Source organism: Dendropsophus ebraccatus, chromosome 8 (genome assembly GCF_027789765.1).
Source record: "Dendropsophus ebraccatus isolate aDenEbr1 chromosome 8, aDenEbr1.pat, whole genome shotgun sequence".
Taxonomy (NCBI): Eukaryota; Metazoa; Chordata; class Amphibia; order Anura; family Hylidae; genus Dendropsophus; species Dendropsophus ebraccatus.
In genome coordinates, this window is record NC_091461.1 from 23,557,954 (window position 1) to 23,577,107 (window position 19,154).

At 43.2% G+C, this 19,154-nt stretch overlaps 1 protein-coding gene across 2 annotated transcripts in view; it reads left to right on the plus strand.

The window, feature by feature from the left end:
* The window catches only part of FANK1 (fibronectin type III and ankyrin repeat domains 1), a 69,113-nt gene extending 51,926 nt beyond the window's left edge, over positions 1–17,187 (plus strand). For both annotated transcript variants that reach the window (XM_069980029.1, XM_069980028.1), the window contains 7 exons: positions 1,683–1,757; positions 6,507–6,572; positions 14,510–14,675; positions 15,094–15,237; positions 16,125–16,202; positions 16,299–16,343; positions 16,436–17,187. In XM_069980029.1, the coding sequence (XP_069836130.1) occupies positions 1,683–1,757; positions 6,507–6,572; positions 14,510–14,675; positions 15,094–15,237; positions 16,125–16,202; positions 16,299–16,343; positions 16,436–16,480 (619 nt within the window). In that variant the 3' untranslated portion in view covers positions 16,481–17,187. The remainder of the gene's footprint in view (positions 1–1,682; positions 1,758–6,506; positions 6,573–14,509; positions 14,676–15,093; positions 15,238–16,124; positions 16,203–16,298; positions 16,344–16,435) is intronic.
* The last annotated feature ends 1,967 nt before the right edge of the window (positions 17,188–19,154 follow it).

Here is a 19,154-nt window from a genome sequence, read left to right on the forward strand (position 1 = left end):
AACGCAGCCATATATGTATATGTCGGGAGCATAACATTGTACAACTTACTGATTATGTCCTCAATATATAATAATTAAAGGACTAGACTGGCCAAAACAAATCCAGGGCAAGCAGGGGGTTGCAGGAACATAATGAATACTTACCTGTCCAGTGCCTCTGCAGCGCTGCATCATTATCATCCTGCATCTCCCAGTCGTGTAACATCATGACCCAACTCAGTCAGTGACTGGGGTGGGACACCTCTGCAGTCAATGACTGGCTAAGCGGGCCCCTCCTGCTGGATCTAGATGACACCAGAACCTGGGAGAAACGAGCCCGACCCATCAGTGAGCCTGTGACGCAGCGCAGGTAAGTATAGATTCTTTATTATTTTCGTACACCTCCCTGTCTGCATTGTATTTATCGTTTTGCCCAGAATTCTACTTTAAATCATTTCATAATCCTTGACTTACTTGCCCAGTATGTGATGTTAATATCTCATTTCCAGTTACGACATGTAGTTCAGCTTGCTGGTCGCACATGCTCAGTTGCAGCACTAACAGTTATAGATGGGTGAACTGTTTGTCTGTGACCCAGCAAATGATGGGAACTAAAGTGAGAGGTTTGGCAGGGAGAGAACACAATATAAACTGCTCAAGGTTTGGAGATTTGCTGTTCAGCAGCCAGGGGGATACAGGGGGAGGAGGACAACCTTATGTAGACATTGGCAATGCACAATGGAAATTATAGTCTGCTACCATAGTATATGCTATAAATGTCTGATCAGTGTAGATCCTACATCTGAGACCAGCTTGTATCTTAAAAACAAGGGTCCCTGGGCCCTTTCTTGGCCTGCTTTCAGTGGCCAGAAGTGGTTGGGAAGCCAAAAACAACTGAGTCCCAAAAGTGGGGGCTGTGTTTGTCAAACTTTTAGGTTATATTTTGTGATTCGCCTTAAAGGGGTTCTCCAGGATTAGAACAAGTACACCTACTTTCTTGCAAAAAACAGTGCCACCTCTGTTGTGTATGGTATTACAACTCCACTCCATTCACTTTTTTGAACTCACACCCAAACTGAGTGTGCTGTTTTTGGAAGAAAGCAGCCATGTTTTTCTAAGCCTGGACTAATCCTTTAAAGGGAAATTAACAGCACAGGTAGGCATATCACACCGATATACCTGTGTATACATATCTGTGATCCGGCATCTTCGGAAAAAATGTCCTTTACTCTGGGCTAACAGTGTCAAAGAGGCCGGTCTATGACACTGTCAACTCTGGTCCCGCGCTCTGGCTGCTGCTGCCTACACTAAGGTCATAGGATAGGTCAAATCATCGACATCAAATTGACCAGGGACCAACCCTTGGCACCCAACCGATCAACTGATTAAAAGAGACCACAGTAGTCTCTTTTGTTCTTTACTAGTCACAGCTCCATACTCTTAGTAGTGGCTGTACCTGGTATTGCAGTTTAGTCTAATTCAAGCGTATGGGACCAATCTGCAATACCAGTCCCAGCCGTCAAGTCATCAATTTCCTAGTCCTAGAGAACCCCTTCAACAGACATATTTTTAGCCTTGTTACAGCACCCGCAGCTGTAGATAATGAGCAGCCATACAACCCTAATCTCAATGTAAAAAATTTTTGAGTGAGAAAGATCCTTGAAAACTTTTCAGCTTCTAACCTTCTGCCTTTGCCATTGTAGGCACGTGAAAGCCGATATTCCCGATAAACTTGGATTCAGTCCTCTCATGGTGGCTGCACAAAGAGGATATTTCAGGTAGAGTGGTATTTGTCGTCTTCTCTTCTGCCTCATTGTAAATTCCTCTTATAATATCTGGGTCAGGGTTTGTAGCAGGAATATATTTTTGTCCCAAACTTCAGCACTGATTAGAACCAGATGAAATCCCAGTCTGTATGTATAGGAGGGGTATAGGGGGATTGTTATGTAACTGGAGCAGCTGCCTCTTATTACTGGCAGTATATGAAGGGATGGACAGGGGAGACTGACAGGTATGGACAGGGATGACCCCCTGGAGAGCCGGTGTCATAGCTACATGGATAAATAGATAGTGAAGGCTAGGTTCAGTGCAGCTTGTATATGGTGTGTTCGGGGTATATACCGACACATCTGTATTGTGCTACTAGACATATGAAGCTCTATGCTTTTGACTGCCATTGTAAAAAAAAAATAACATGTTTTGCAGTATACTTTTACTTTTTTCTCGTAGGATCTATGATGTGTTGACAATGAAGCTGCGCCCTAGGTGCCGATGGCAAAAAGTCATATAATTTTTGTGCTAACCCACACTTTGTGGCGACTTTTTGCTGGGATGGGGACAGACTCTGGCTGTGAATTAAGACAGGCCTTAATAAATCCCCTCCGCCTGGGGGTGTTCTATAAAAAGGGACTAGCCTTTAATATAGTTTCATTACATAAAGAATCCACTTCAAAATGCGGCAGGGGTTGTCTGAGGATAAAGATTTTTTTTAAATATGGTTGAACTTGATGGACATGTGTCTTTTTTCAACCGTATTAACTATGTAACTATGAGGGTAGGGTAAAAAAATTTTTTTAAAAAGTCCTACTCACCTCTCTCAGGTCCCCCACAGCTGCCATTCCAATGCTCCAGATCCCCACTGATCACTGCTTCTTCCAGGTTACGGGAGCTGCTTCACTCAGCCAATCACAGGTCTCAGCTGTGTCCTGCTTCAGTCAGTGACTGGCCGAGTGAAGCGGTACCTGTGTGGTCGACGCATCACAGGAACCAGGAAGAAGATTAGATCCGCAGCAGGGGGGAGTCAGGGGAAGTGAGTACGACTTATTTTTTTCATTTTTACACCACCCCAGCCATATTTAACATGTCTTTTGTCCTCAGACAAACCCTTCTCCAACCCTCCAAACACTCACCGACAACTTACAGCCTTGCCTAAAGAGTCTGCCTATCAGTTCTGTAACCCTTCTTCTTCTTCTATCTGCTCTCTATTCCTTAAAGCTTCTAGCTGATGCCTCTTGTTGCGCTATGTAATGTTATGTGCTACAGAAGCTGATGGAGCCATATAAATAATAATAATCATAAAAAGTAAATCACCACTTAAAAACCGCCATATAGTGTTTTTACAGTGTTTATACATCTTTCCATGACAGCGCTTCAAAAGATGATTGCAGTGCTATGTGCTGTACAGCCATTGCTTACAGCCCTGGGCATTGGGGCAATGATAATTTGAATATTTAACCCCTTAGCTGCTCCAGTCAATACCAATAATGGCATCTAATGTGTTTGTCAAACAGAGGGGGGTCACTCTGTCAAGTGCGCTGATGCTTTGCTATGGCAGTGGGGGGCCTAACATAGGTCCAATGCGTGTCATTAACATCTGCCAAGTATACCACGTCAAAGGCAAAGCCTATGAGGTTTGGCTATCAGTAAGGGCAATAATGCTCTTAAATACAATGTATTTCAAAGCATTAAAGCAATTATCTCAAATGATCACTGCTTAAAGGGGCTTTCCAAGAGTTTTTTTTTATTTATTTTTTATTGACGGCTTATCCTCAGTATAGGACATCAATGTCTGTCTAATTTGTGGGGGTCTGATCACCACCGCTGATCAGAAGCAGCCACATTTGCTGCAGTGCACAGTGAACACAAATGGGGAGGCAAACAGCTCCATATATTGTATATTGGCCGTTTTGGGATACTACATCTCAGATCCCATTAAAGAGGTACTCCGGCGAATAATTTTTTCTTTTAAATCAACTGGGTTCACAAAGTTATATAAATTTGTATAGTACTTCTTTTTTAAAAGCCTCAAGTCTTCCAGTAATTATCAGCTGCTGTATATCCTGCAGGAAGTGGTATATTATTTCCAGTCTGACACAGTGCTCTCTGCTGCCACCGCTGTCCATGACTAGAACTGTCCAGAGCAGCAGCAAATCCCCATAGAAAACCTCTGCTGCTCTGGACAGTTCCTGACATGGACAGAGGTGGCAGCAGAGAGCACTGTGTCAGACTGGAAAGAATACACTACTTCCTGTAGGACATACAGCAGCTGATAAGTATGGGATGATAAGATTTTTAAATAGAAGTAAATTAAAAATCTATATATCTTTCTGAAACCAGTTGATTTGAAAGAAAAAAATTTTCACAGGAATACCCCTGTTATGGTGCGTTCACACCTACAGGATCTGCAGCTGATTTTCTGCAGCAGATTTCATTTAAATAACTGAACACAGCATCAAATCTGCTGCAGATCTGCTGCAGATCCTGTAGGTGTGAACGCACCCTTAGGGTGCGTTCACACCTACAGGATCTGCAGCAGATCTGCAGCAGATTTGATGCTGTGTTCAGTTATTTAAATGAAATCTGCTGCAGAAAATCAGCTGCAGATCCTGTAGGTGTGAACGCACCATTAAAGTGAATGGAAGCTGAGCGGCAGCAACCGAGCATACCCACAGTACAATGTTTATATCCTGGATCTAGCTCCGCTGTGTAAAGTTTCATTTAAAAAAATAATGGAAAATGGAAAAATATATAAAAATCCGATACATAAAATTGATAAAAGCTAGTTATATGAACCGTAAACCCCATGGGGATTTGTGCCCATATATGCCCAAAATGAAAAGGAACCCTCATACAGCTATAACGACATAAAAATTAAAAAAAAATTACGGTTCTTGAAATGTTCTTTGAAAGGTTCTTTGAAAAAAAACAGAATTGCTTAAGTTTTAAGGTCCATATTATATACAATCTTAAAGTGTTACTGTCAATTTTTTTTGTTGTTGCAGAAATCAATAGTCCAGGCGATTTTAAGAAACTTTGTAATTGGGTTTATTAGGCAAATATGCCATTATCTGCATTCAAAAAGATTTTTCCCAGGTCCCCCCCCCGCCCTTCTCTCTCTCATCCACTGCTAATTATCAGGAAATTGTGTCTTGTTGCGTCAGACACAACCCTTTCTGTTCTATGGAGAGTGGTGGGGGAGGAGGAAGGAGGGAGATTAGTCGCCAGCAGAGAGCAGAGAACAAAGGATTTTACAGTGGGACCTGCAAGAAAGCTGTATTCAAAGGACAGAGAATTCAGTTCTGACTTCAGAGGAGATAGCCCGGTGATGTAGCTGTAAACTAACTCTTTGTTGTCCTGTTTTAGTGCCTCATCCCCCTCCACCCCTCCCCTCTCCATAGAAAACCATGAAGACAGGGGGGAGAGCTTCAAACAGCTTTTTCATGATAAAAATGCATTTTTCGGCTAATAAACCCAATTACAAAGTTTCTTAAAATCGCCTGGACTATTGATTTCTGCAAAAAAAATGTAAACGACAGTGACACTTTAAGGGAATAATAATACAACAAAACCCAGGCTGTGGCATATGCAGCGCCTTACATAAGCCGTATATTTATTGATCCCATTCTAGAAGACAAGGAAAGCTTTGTTTCTCCATGTCTAACAATGCACTTACAGCGGTGTAACCTTTCATCACATTAGCGCCCCCCCCGCCACTATAGTCATAGATCTCCTTCATAGTGTGAACTTGTGAATTGCACTGTAGAAATTCTAATTGATAACTGCTGCTGACCCAGGCAGAACGGCCACCGACCAGGAAAATACTCAACATAGTTATATATGTTCTCCAACTTAGAGAAAAATGATCTCTGGACCCTGCAGGATACGCTGAGGTCATGTCTAAAATTTGTCAGGAGCAAATTCTATCCAAATATGTGATGCTGCTATGGAGGCTAAGAATGGGAAGGGTGATTTCTGACAGGATAGCAGTACAGTAATTTTGCTGCTCCATATGTGAACAATATCACCCCTGCCTGCATGATTGTGTAGCCATACATAGAAAGTTATACAGATTTGCAATTTACTTCTATTTAAAAATCTCAAGTCTTCCAATACTTATCAGCTGCTGTATGGCCTGCAGGAAGTGGTGTATTGTTTCCAGTCTGACACAGTGCTCTCTGCTGCCACCTCTGTCCATGTCAGGAACTGTCCAGAGCAGCAGCAAATCCCTATAGAAAACCTCTCCTGCTCTGGACAGTTCCTGACATGGACAGAGGTGGCAGCAGAGAGCACTGTGTCAAACTGGAAAGAATACAACACTTCCTGCAGGACATACAGCAGCCGATAAGTACTGGAAGACTTGAGATTTTTAAATAGAAGTACATGACAAATCTATATAACTTTCTAACACCAGTTGATTTGAAAAAAAAAAAGAAAGAAAAAAATACCTCCCTTTAAGCCACTTCATGTTGGCCTACTTGTCCACACATGGCAGCTAAGACATGGGACCATACCCTAACAGATGCTTTATTGTAAGCTGACACACTTTACACCAAGGTCTTTAGCTCCAATTTAAGGAGTCTATGGCTAAGGAATAAGAATGGTGCAACAGAGCTTGCAATCGATTATGATAACCTTTTTCTTGCTTATCATTGTTATTAACCTGTATGAGATAAAATACGCGTATAAAATAAAATCGATGTTTGTTTACCTGTTGTATGCTAAAATATTTTGTTCTCCTGTGCATCTAGGATTGTGCAGTTGCTCATTGATCATGGTGCCAATATCAACCAGGAAAACGGGAGCGGAAAGAACAGGTATCTCCAACAATGCTAACAGTATTAACATAAGAAGGATAAAGTTGCATAATGGTGCACGTATATTATTACTGTTGTAGGAGAAATTTCTTGTAACATACACGGTAAAGTCTGGACATGGTGAGAGGAGACCCCCTGTTATTCAAGGAGAAGTCTGGCTGGGGGGGAGGTATACTTACCCATCCCGGTGCCCATGCAGCGCTGTGTCCTACTCCTGGACCCCACCAACAGTCTTCATATCTCCCCATCTGCTACATCACGACCCAGCTGACAGATGCCCTTCTCAGCCAGTCAGGGACTTAGCAGGACACTGCTGTACTCACTGATTGGCTGAGCGTGCTAACTCCCACCCTTAAGTTACATTTTATCAAAGTTGTGATGTACCCCAAAGCCAGGAGAAAATGACGGGAGCCTGGAGATGCGTCTCAGTGCTGGCACGAGGTCCATAGTGTGCTTTCAATGATTCCCCCCCCCCCCCCCCCCCCCAAGACAGCTATCTGCTTTTCTCCTTATCTACAGCCTGCATGAGCTGCCCTCCATGTATGCTCTCCCACCTTTTCCCCACCTGAGCTGATGTGTATAACCCTCTCCCCTTGTTATCTATTTATAGAGGGCAAGAGCAGAAAGCCCCCAGAAACAAACACCACTCTCTGACAGATTTTTCTCACATTAGGGGGACAGATAGCCAGGTGAAGACCATTTAGAAAGAGAAACAAATAAACATTGAAGCCACTCTGGTTTAAGTTTAAGCCTTAGCTATACAGTGCAGCTACTACCTGCTGATAAAACTACCCCCACATGTGTAGGCCGAACTACAGTGCTACTGGCAAAATCATGCAGATGTTGGCCACCGTATATAGGAATGGTGACGTGCATTTAGCAGTTGGCTAGCACCATCACCACATCACCATCTCCCTGTCATATACATATATATATATATATATATATATATATATATATATATGGACATTTATGGAACATGAGGTGTCTTTGCAGAATTATGCTTTGTGATGAATGATGCCACAGAAAGAGGAGCAGGCACGGAATAAATGCAGCAGGTGCTGACATGTCATTGTGCAATAGTCTGCAGTGAAATGAGATGCAAGCAACTCATTCTTTTATGGAAGTAAAACAGATATAGGTAGATAAAGATAAAAACACTGAAGATTCTCCCAGCGAAATTCCCGACTCCAGATAATTATACATCAGCGTAGTTGTAGATTTCTGCAGCAGATGGAAAGTGAAAGTCTAACAATCAGCTTAATTTGTTTTCAGGAAGCAGAATATGTCTTCTTTAAATAACCTATGGATTGGGCGAGAATTCAGCGCATTTCCCTAAATAGATCATTACTCGCAATCTTACAGTAAACAGCAGATTTCATTACTTCTGGTGTTTGCTAGTTAATATAATGCTGGGGAAATAGTTCTGGAGAAAATGAGGCGATATGAGGAGTGTTTCACTGTAATGTGAGTGCTGGCTGTCTGGCTACCTGGATATCATAGTGAGGACTGAGATATTACAGTTTTGGCCTTAAAACCAAGATCAATTTTTAAGATAATTTTTTTTACTTGTGTTGGTCAAACTATGATAAGTCTGTTTTTTTATTTATTTATTTAAATTTTTTGCCTGTTTTAGCCTGTTAGAATTTTAATAGTGCAAAGTTGTTTTTCTTTAATGCTAAAGAGACACTGCCCTTTTTTTTTTTTTTTTTTTTTTTTTTTTTTGCAGAAATCAATAGTCCAGGCGATTTTAAGAAACTTTGTAATTGGGTTTATTAGGCAAATATGCCATTATCTGCATTCACAAAGACTTTCCCCAGGTCCCCCCCCCCCTCTCATTCACTGCTCATTATCAGGAAATCTCGACTCTTTTGCCTTTTGCATCAGTCGAGCCCGGTATTACACATTACCTGTGTGAAAGCCGTATTCAGAGCTCAGAGAGGTCAGTGCTGATTTTAGAGGAGTTAGCCCTTGTGATGTAGCTGCAAATTAACTCTTTGTTGTCCTTTTTTGGTGCCTCATCTCCCTCCACCCCTCCCCTCTCCATAGAAAACCATGAAGACGGGGGGAGAGCTTCAAACAGCTTTTTCATGATAAAAATGCATTTTTCAGCTAATAAAACCAATTACAAAGTTTCTTAAAATTGCCTGTACTATTGATTTCTGCAAAAAAAGTTTAAACCACAGTGACACTTTCAGGCCAGTTTCACACGTATTGCATTGCAGGGAATTTTGTGCTTCAAGATTCGCACCAAAATCCGCTGCGAGGCTGTGAACAGTTATCATCTATGGCTCCGTATTCTTGCAGCAGATTTCCATTCCAATGTGAGAATGTAGCTGCTGCCCACTTAACCCACCAGCTGCAGGGCTAATACCTTCCCGCGCTCCTGCTTGCTTCTTCGGCTCCCTGCCGTCTCATTCAGCGGCTGTGGCAGGACAGCGCACTGATCAGCTGAGCAGAACATCAGGGAGCCAGGAGCCCGGTCAGGTCATGTATTAGTCCGGCAGCTCGTGGGTCAAGTGGGCAGCAGCAGAAGAATGAAAATCCAAAAAACAAGCTATAGACCATAACTGTACTCAGCATCACCGTGGATTTCGTTGGGAATCTTGCAGCGTGAAATCCACTGTGATGCAGTACTTGTGAAACTGACCTTCAACTAATTTTTATTAAACTAGTAGAACTAAAAAAATAAACACTGAAGGGAATTTATTAATGGAGCAGTGAGGCAGCATTGTTTTTGGCAGCACCCATAAAGAATAAATGGAGTGGTGGTACGCATGCGCGAACCACTGCTTTATTCTAACAGGACACTGAGGGCCCTGCTCTCAAGCAAGTGGAGGTGGGGGGGGGGACCCCTCTGCAATCAGGTAGTTATCCTGTTAGTGCACAATGCATACATTATGTACAGTACATGAACAGTGATGCATACATTATGTAGTGCGTGAGCAGCGATGCATATTGTGTACAGTGCATGAGCAGTGATGCATACAATGTGTACAGTACATAAGCAGCGATGCATACAATGTGTACAGTACATGAGCAGTAATGCATACATTATGTACAGTGCGTGAGCAGCAATGCATACAATGTGTACAGTACATAAGCAGCGATGCATACAATGTGTACAGTACATGAGCAGTGATGCATACATTATGTACAGTGCGTGAGCAGCGATGCATATTGTGTACAGTGCATGAGCAGTGATGCATACAATGTGTACAGTACATAAGCAGCGATGCATACAATGTGTACAGTACATGAGCAGTAATGCATACATTATGTAAAGTGCGTGAGCAGCGATGCATATTGTGTACAGTGCATGAGCAGTGATGCATACAATGTGTACAGCAGCCACTCACCCACTACATTTGCTGGGCTGAGCACTTTGCAACTGGCCCAGTGAAGGGAGTGAGGTCGGCGAGTTTGGCTTTCAGTGTAAAGTGTATGGTGCTCTCTCGAGACCTCATCGACAGATGATCAGTGGTTGAGGTTAGACATGATGGAAGATCACTGCCTGACCCTTTTGTTCTTGGAGATAAGCTGCCACCAGAGGAGTCTGCCTGCTTACGCCCCCCCCCACCTCCCCATAAACAACACCTGGGGAGTGCTGAGCGTTCATGTGTATGGTGAAGTGATAAGTGTCTCAGCCAACAGTTATTGAAGGCGTATGTCGACCTTTAGTGTGAGTACTGCCTCTTCTCAGTTCTGTTCATCTTGTTTGTCCTTTGGGGCGATGTCCCTTTTCAATCCAAGACATGTAAAGGACTATGTGTATTGCTTACCCATTGATACTGCCATATACACATTACAGCCTACTGGCTGTAGACATTTTGTTGGATGACATTTCAGTATGGGTGGTTCTCTGATGATTCCAGACTAACCATCTGATGGATATGTGTCGGGATGGGGACAGCTCACCATCAGGGTTTTAAAGGGTTATTCCTAGATTGCATTCCCCCCCCCCCCCCCCCCCCAATTTGACTCTGGGTGTCTTAAACTATTATTGTTATTTAAAAAACATAAATGATAATTTGTAGCAGAAGGATGTCAAAAGTTTTGATCGGTCAGGGTCTAATAGTTCAGACCTCCATGATCTCTTAATATATAGCTAGGAGAAACGCGAGGCTGTGCGCTTCTCTCTCTGGTAAGCTGCTCGAGCTTCCTCATTGCAGAAGACAGGCTCCATAAGCTTATACTACAATGAATAGGAATGAAAGGCGAGCTGGGAAGAGAAACACAGCTGAGTGCTTCTCCCAGCTACATCTAAAGATCAGTGGAACTGAGCCCCTGACCGATTACTATTCTCTACATGTCTCTTGTGACAGTAAATGACAGTAACACTTAAAAAGCAATTATACGCACTTGCCCTGATCCCCTGCCGCAGTGTTCTGGCGGATCCTCTTGTCCCCTCTGCTCTCCACTTCTTCCTCTCATGTGTTGTCCACACAGTAGCCTCTGGCTCAGCCAACAACTGTATGAGGTGGGTCACCCATGCAGCCAGTGATTGGCTAAGTGGGCAACTTCTGCAGGAACCAGAGAGCTGCAGGGACTGGGAACTGTCAGAATGGCGGCAGTGGGGGAATCAGGGCAGGTGAGTAAAAAAAAAAAATCTAAAACTTTGGATGTGGTCAGGTGAACATGTAGTTCGTGTTTTCGAGGAGCCTGTTATATAATAACCATGTGCTGCAGGTCACCTGTCTGTATAAATCTGCTGAGGGAGCGCCGGGTTAGAACAACGTGAGCCAGGCCGAGCACACAGCTGGGTCCGCCCCGCACTAGCACTGTGCCTGTTTAGCTCACATTAATGGCCAGTCATGTCTCGGGCGATTATTCCCCATAAGGTGTTATATAAACAAGTGACAGAGGACGTGGCCAGAAGAAGCACGCTCGGCATTCCCTCCTCTTCATGCTCTGTCAAAGTCAATGCAAACCTGTTATTTGATTCAGCAGCCACAAGGAAAGCGATGCACACGTTTGCTTTTGCCTCCGTAAAACCCTTCATCTTTCTGGCAGAAGGATCTTTTTCTGTTTCGGCAGCGTGACCGCTTCGTTCTTTTGATGCAAGAAAAACCAAGAGGAGAAACAAATACAGCAAAATAATAAAGTAATGCAGAGTTAGAGGAGCCTGGAATGAAGAGCTGCTGAGGCTGAGCATACATGCGGAGCTGAAGATTCTATTAGCTCCTTCTATGCGGATAGTGAGAGAGGCAAAGGGGAGGCCAAGGCCGATGGGCCAATTTAACTTCACTAAAAAAAATTGCCTTTAAATGCTGTGATAGACTGGTTTGAATCATTGGATGAATCATTTGCTTTACAATTGTACATGAAGCAACAAAAGGTGCTATTATGCTAAATGGAAACTCACGCAAAACCTCAGTGAATGACCACTTGTTATCTCCAATTTGGTATTGTTACGTCTAACTTTCTGTACTTCATCTTTATGCAAAAGAGCCCGTGGAGCCTCATTGAAGAGTCTCAAAACACAGGACTAGCCAGATATCCCTCCGGGAAGGACCCAGCCAAGGGGCAGCTCCTGTTAGGAAACCACCAAAACAACCATATTAAGTGGCCCTATAAGTCAATGTAATGACAAGGGATAAACCAAGGCAAGGTAACCATCCACATACAGCTGTTTCGGGGTGTTGCCCCTCATCAGTGTGGAGCAGGATTCATCTTTGTAGTGGATATAGTTGTTTTCTATAAAGAGCTATAAATCCCATACTCAATACGTAATACAGCCTTAAAGGGGTATTGCCACTTTCGTGAGTCCTGTCTCAAGAGCGAAGGCCTGGATGCAGCCATTGTAGGTGGTCAGGAAGCCAAAAATGGCCAAGCAGATTATACGGTAAATCCCATTGTAGTTTGCCTGGGGCACACCATGTGTAGTATCTGGCGCCTGTGATGTTTAAAGAGGTTGTCCAGCGAAAAACTTTTTTTTTTATATAAACTGATCTCAGAAAGTTATATAGATTTGTAATTTACTTCTATTAAAAAATCTAAAGTTTTCCCATACTTATCAGCTACTATATGTCCTGCAGGAAATGTTTTATTATCAGGTAAAACCAAATGGTGCCAAAAAATGACAAAAGAATGACCTGTAGATTGCGCTCGCCACCGAACAACAAAGTAGAAACTGATGTTCACATAAAACATATTCATATTCAGTCTAACAATAACACGTTTCAGGGCTATGGCGCCCCTTCATCAGATTCAGGTCGGATTCTTGTTTGTCCTGAATCTGACGAAGGGGCGCCATAGCCCTGAAACGCGTTATTGTTGGACTGCATAAATCGTGTTTTATGTGAACATCGGTTTTTACTTCGTTGTTCGGTGGTGAGCGCAATCTCCAGGTAATTTTTTGTCATTTTTTGCCACCATTTGGTTTTACCTGATTCCACGGGTCCTTGCACAAGGAGCCCGGTTTGGACCTGTTGTGAAGACTGCTGCTACCCCTATCCCTGGGAGGTGTGTTGGACACACCATTACATGTGCTGCTGGGTGTTGTGGCTCTGTTTCCACAACCCCAAAAGGTGAGCAGTGATTTTTAATAGTTATTAGATCATTATTTCAATCCAGAGGTACTACTCTATGAGGCCTTTCTTTTTATTCTTTGTTTCTACATGTTTTATTTTCAGTCTAACACAGTGCTCTCTGCTGACATCTCTGGCCGAGACAGGAACTGTCCAGAGCAGGAGAGGTTTTCTATGGGGATTCATAGAAAACCGAGACAGAGTTCCTGTCTCGGCCAGAGGTGGCAGCAAAGAGCACTGTGTCAGACTGAAAACAAAACAACATTTACTGCAGGACATACACCAGCTAATAGGTATGGGAAGACTTGAGATTTTTTAATAGAAGTAAATTACAAATCTATACAACTTTCTGATATCAGTTGATTTGAAAGAAAAAGTTTTTTGCTGGACAACCCCTTTAAGTGCAGTAAGGAGACCAAGCACTTTACAGTTCTTTACAGTTTGTTCTACAAATAGAGGCACTGTCTCTTATACCAGGCGGGTTGTGGGTGGAGCAGGGTGACCTATGAAGTTGGAGCGTACTGTGTTACCTGGAGATTATTCTCTAGTCCTTCTGGTCGTTGCTTGTTGCTTTTCTTCCTGGAGATAATTCTAGCTGTTTGGTTTTTTGTTGGTACAAGAAGTTTTTACTCACAACTGGTGCTGCAATTCCCAATAGTGGGATGGTGAGCATACTGGAGACCTAGTATCTTGTTATAGGGCCTCTGCACCTACTTGGTAACTGCTACTAATATGCTTATAGTGCCTCTGATATAGTGGCTCTGTATGAGCAGCACCACAGGTTTCTATCACATACGGAAGTGTAATAAACACACAGAAGTTTAGAGGGAAAGAATGTTGCTAGAATATTACCGTTAAGAAAGATGCAATGCTGGATGTAATATGAAATCGGTAACTCCAGACTGGACGATGGGAGATAATACAGGACAGCACAGGTAGCAAAGCTTATTTCAGGAACAGGGTTTGTAAGATTTTTGTCCATCAATGTTCCCCCCCCCCTCCCCCCCTCTGCATTTGCCCTTCACCAGTCTTGTCCATATGAAATACCCACCAATGTGTTCTGTTTTATCCATGGTCTAATAAAAGTTAATTCTCGACACTCACCATTCATAATTTTTATTGTAGAAAAAAGTCCATCCAAAAAATATACAACGGCAACAGGACGTTTCGGCGTCAAGCCTTCTTACACTGTCCAGTTGAGGAAGGCTTGATGCCGAAACGTCCTGTTGCCGTTTTTTTTTTTTTTTTATGGACTTTTTTCTACAATAAAAATTATGAAGTGTGGAGAATTAACTTTTATAATACTGTTGGATTTTTTTTCTTACTGCGAGCACCACCCTAGACACAGAAGTGCCGTCTAAAAGATTTTTTCTTACTTATCCATGGTCTTGTGACTCTCTCTTGCAGTCTGATGCTGGCATGTTTTGCTGGACACCTGGATATTGTACAGTATTTAAGAAAACAAGGAGCATCTTGGGAGAGCCGGGACAAGGGCGGATGTACAGCCATGCACTGGGCGGTAGATGGAGGAAATGTAAAACTCGTTGAATGGATGATTGGTGATGGCTGTGAGGTATGGTACCAGCATTGTCTCTAATGTAAGGCTCAATGACCCCTTTAAGCTTCGTTCTTTTTCTATTAATGATTCTTTCTGCAAGACGACTGACTATAGCGGTATTGTCTGGTCTCCTAGAATGTCTGGAAGACCACCCTAAAAAGGGAAGACCTCCTAAAAGAGTAGGCTCCTGCACAGTGACGTCGTATCACAGCCCAATTTATCAATTTATCCTGGAGTCAGCAAGAAGTAGCCTATATGAGAAGCTATGCTTCCTAATATGCCATCCAATGGTGTATACTATAAGTCTGCATGCCTCCATAAAGGACCTGACCCATTTGGAGGGCCCTATGAAATTTTGTGGGTGCCATAATACGGCTTTTTATGACTCAGTAACTTTATGTATATCCTTCTGTTTTTTATCCATATCTTTTAGGTTGATATTAAGGATTTATATTCACAATGGACCCCGCTAATGCGAGTGTCAGCAGTAACTGGAAACAAAGACGTTGCTCAGCGTTTAATTGCCGCCGGCGCAGAGGTCAATGTAAAGGATAGAGATGGGAAGACCCCCCTGATGGTACAGACCCCTCTGTTATATTACACTGATCAGAGAGCATTGTGGGAATGTTGTGAGATTGAACCAATAAGGTCAGATAAAGGGGTATTCCCATCTGAGCTTGGTATGCCCTATCTATAGGATAACAAGATAATCTCTCCGGATGTGACCGCCAGGACCCCCACCATTCCCAAGAATGAGTGATCATGGCCTGCACTTATTCTCTATGTGGCCACTGAACTCTTCTGAGCTCTAAACTCAAAAGTATTCGGCAGCCCCATAGAGAATCATTACAGCAGAGGCCACCCAGGCGTACTAAGCTTTCCATCCATTCTGGGGTAATTGCATCCCCCTTCTCGGGATCGTTGGGTATTTCGGTGGTCGGACCCTGAGTGATAGGGGGGGTCCCCCCTATGGTTTTAGAATATCAAGCTCAGAGGGGAATACTCCTTTTAAGGGAGAAAATGCTAAATGGTCTATAAAGTCAGGGTGAATTCGTTGATTTGACTGTGGGTTACAGAAATCCATTGCATTTTTTGGAAAAAAAAAATCTGCCATGTGTGAATTCACCCTTAATACCTAAAGGCACTAAAGGCTATGGAAGACGCAGGAGCGGAACAGACAAGGTTATACACGTTACTTACATGTCTGACGTCAGTCTTATCTGTGGGATCGGGAATAGGAAGGTGGGGGTGTACTGTATATGTATAGGCGTATCCAGGACTAATCTAGATGTATTTGTTTACAGTGTATAGGATCGGGCCATTAGATTGTGAGCCCCCCTGGGTTCTCGTGAGCATTTACAGCTCCACAGTCCACCTTCCACCTTCTGTCGCTGCAGGGAACCCACACGTCACCAAAGACTTTGTTAAGAATTAATTGAATTTAATTTCTTTATTTTTTTACAGGTTGCTACGTTAAATAACCATGAACGCTTGGTCCGTTTACTAATAGAAAAAGGTGCCGACTGCAGCATCACAAATGAGGTATTAAAAAGTGCTGGGAGAAATCGTATCCTGCGCGGCGTCAGCTATCAGACTGAAAGGTTATGATAAGGCTCTCTCTCTCTCTTTCCTCCGCAGTATGGAATAAGCATCTCAGAAATGGCTAAAGCTTTCAACAGACAGGTAAGAAGGAGATGATGGCTCATGCCGTGGATCGTATCGAATGTTAAAAAGACAATTTCCTCACCCTCCCCATCCTTTCATTTCCCTGACAGAATATGGTGGTGATATTAGAGGACATGAAGAAGGAGATTCTGTAAGAGACGCATGCCTGTATCTACGTAGAAAGCCGCGTTTGATTATCCTGACAGCAGATACGTGGAGCTCTCCGCTATGACAATACATTAAAGAGCGGTGGCGGTACAAGGGGAGACCGGCACCCTGCCTCGTCTCGTTGTATTCCTTTTGTATTAAATAACATTGTCTTGTACGTTTTTATAGACAAAAAAAAAATGATGTAATCACATGGAGTAGTGATCCCGAGTCTTCCCAACCTGCATCTTCTCATTGTTTTAAGTGCATGTTGTGTGACTTAAAGGAACACTCCAGGCAATACTGATAGATTGTGTTATGCTTGGTGCGAGGACTGGAAGGGTAATGCATGAACTCGTAACACAGTTAGATTTATTACCTCTCTGTGGTGGGGGTCTGACTGATGGGCTTACCTGTCTCCATCAGCCCCCAATGAGAGTGAATGAAGAGGCAGCGAGCATGCTTTCTATCCATTCACATGATAGAAGGGGGACAGGACCTGTGTTATTGTAACCTATAGGACACCCAGGAGTTGGACCTTCACCAACCAGACACTTATCGCCAATATTGTGTAAAGGTATCTAAGACGTTATTAAAGATGCCTGTAATGTAGATCTAGACTAATATCCCAGTGGATTATGTTTTCTAACTTTGTGCCACCTCATCTATAGCTTACAATAGATTACAGGTGTCAAACTCAGGCCCTGCTCCAGCTGTTCCAAAACTACAATTCCCATCATGCCTGAACAGCCAAAGCGTTAGCTTTGACTGTCCAGGCATGATGGGAATTGTAGTTTTGGAACAGCTAGATTGCCTGACACCCCTGCAATAGATCATTATTTGTGCCATTATTTTTATTCAACTTTAAGCCACACCTCTTCAATTTAGCCACACCCACTGTCCACTAAGCCACACCCCCTTGTCTAACAAGCTGAACGATGAATACAAAAATGATGAATGGTGAATAATTCACCCTAGTGTATCAGTTTTGCCTAATGTGTTCGTTCACAAGGAATGTATCAAAGGATCACGGCCTAGGGATTTATTATAATGGTCAGCTCACACTGTTACCAGTATCTTCCTAATCTGTGGGTCACCTGGGCGTTTCTATCCACTCACTGAGTCCAGTGGGTGGAGCTGATTGACAGGCAGGCTCTGTCAGTCACTTACTGTATTCTGGCTATGCAGTTTTTGTTTTAAAGGGATCTAACATACTTACTTCATTTTAACAATAGGGAAATTTCCCGGCAATAAACACCTTTTTAAACACTTTTTGTGTGTGTGGGTGTTTTTTTTTTAAATCGATGGGTGCAATGTAATGCCACATTTCGCCTGAAGTGGCCGCTGCAGGATATTAGTGTTTTTGTCTAAATCTGGAGTGATCAGTGGTGACAGATCCTTTTATTCAATGTGATGGCACCCTGGACTGTATATATATATATATATATATATATATATATATATATATATATATGCTCATTGTATTGCAGTAAATGAAAATGAAACTCGCACATGATTTTGATCCATGGTTTATTGATTGCATTAGACTATTACAATATTGCAGTGAAGAGATGTTACCGCTTTGTTCAGAATTAACAGCATGAAGGTTTACATAATAGGAGAAGGACATTGCCAACCTGGAGTTATATAAGATTACATTTTTATTTTTTTATTTTTCAGCGCCTCTTCTGTCCATGGGCTGTATCTGTAGCTCAGCCTATTTCATTTGTATCCAGACACCATTTATAACCCTACATATTCTTCCCCACAAATTCCAAACCAGTATATGGTAAAGAATTCAGTGCAATAAGATTCTATTACTATTGCTCCACTGTTCACATACATCCTGATCAAGACCTTACTCCTACTTACAAGTACTCTCTCATTTACTTACTTGTTCATTCATTGCCTTTCGAGGACTTGGCTGTGATATTAAGGACCGACTTTATAACACAAAGGGATCTGGTGCACGAACCTGGGTCACACAATAGAGTTGTGTGATTTCTTTTATTCCTCTCTGATCACTTAGAGTCAGCAGGTGATTATTGGCCCGATCGCACGATTAACGATTTCGAAGTAATGTTTTTTTTTAGCGTTTAGACGGTACAATATATCGTACGGAAAAATCGTTTTGCGATCGTTTTTCGATCGCGCGCCCGCAGCCTGGCCCGCCCGCAGCCCGCCCCCCCCGCTCAACTGCAGCCCCCTGCGCCGCCTCGATCGCCACCCCCGCCGCTCCGATCGTCACCCCCGCCGCTCCGATCGCCACCCCCGCCGCTCCGATCTCCCTCCTGCCGCCACTCCGATCGCCCCCCCGCCGCCGCTCCGATCGGTGCCGGCGGGCGCGCGGGGGGTGGCGATCGGAGCAACGGCGGCGATCGAGCCAGCGCAGGGGGCTGCGGATGAGCGGGGGGCAGGGCTGCGGATGAGCGGGGGGCCGGACTTTGGGCGTCGGGCCTTTTGTCCGACGACTGTTTACACGGAACGATCGGCGGATTTTTTGCGAACGACGATTTAAGAACAAGTTAAAAGATCAAAATGAACGATTTCTCGCTCGTCGTGCGATCGTTCGCTGCGTTTACACGTACGATTATCGTTCGAATTCGATCGTTATCGTGCACATTTGCACGATAATCGTTCCGTGTAAACCCAGCATAAGGGTCTATTTACGCAGAAAGATTA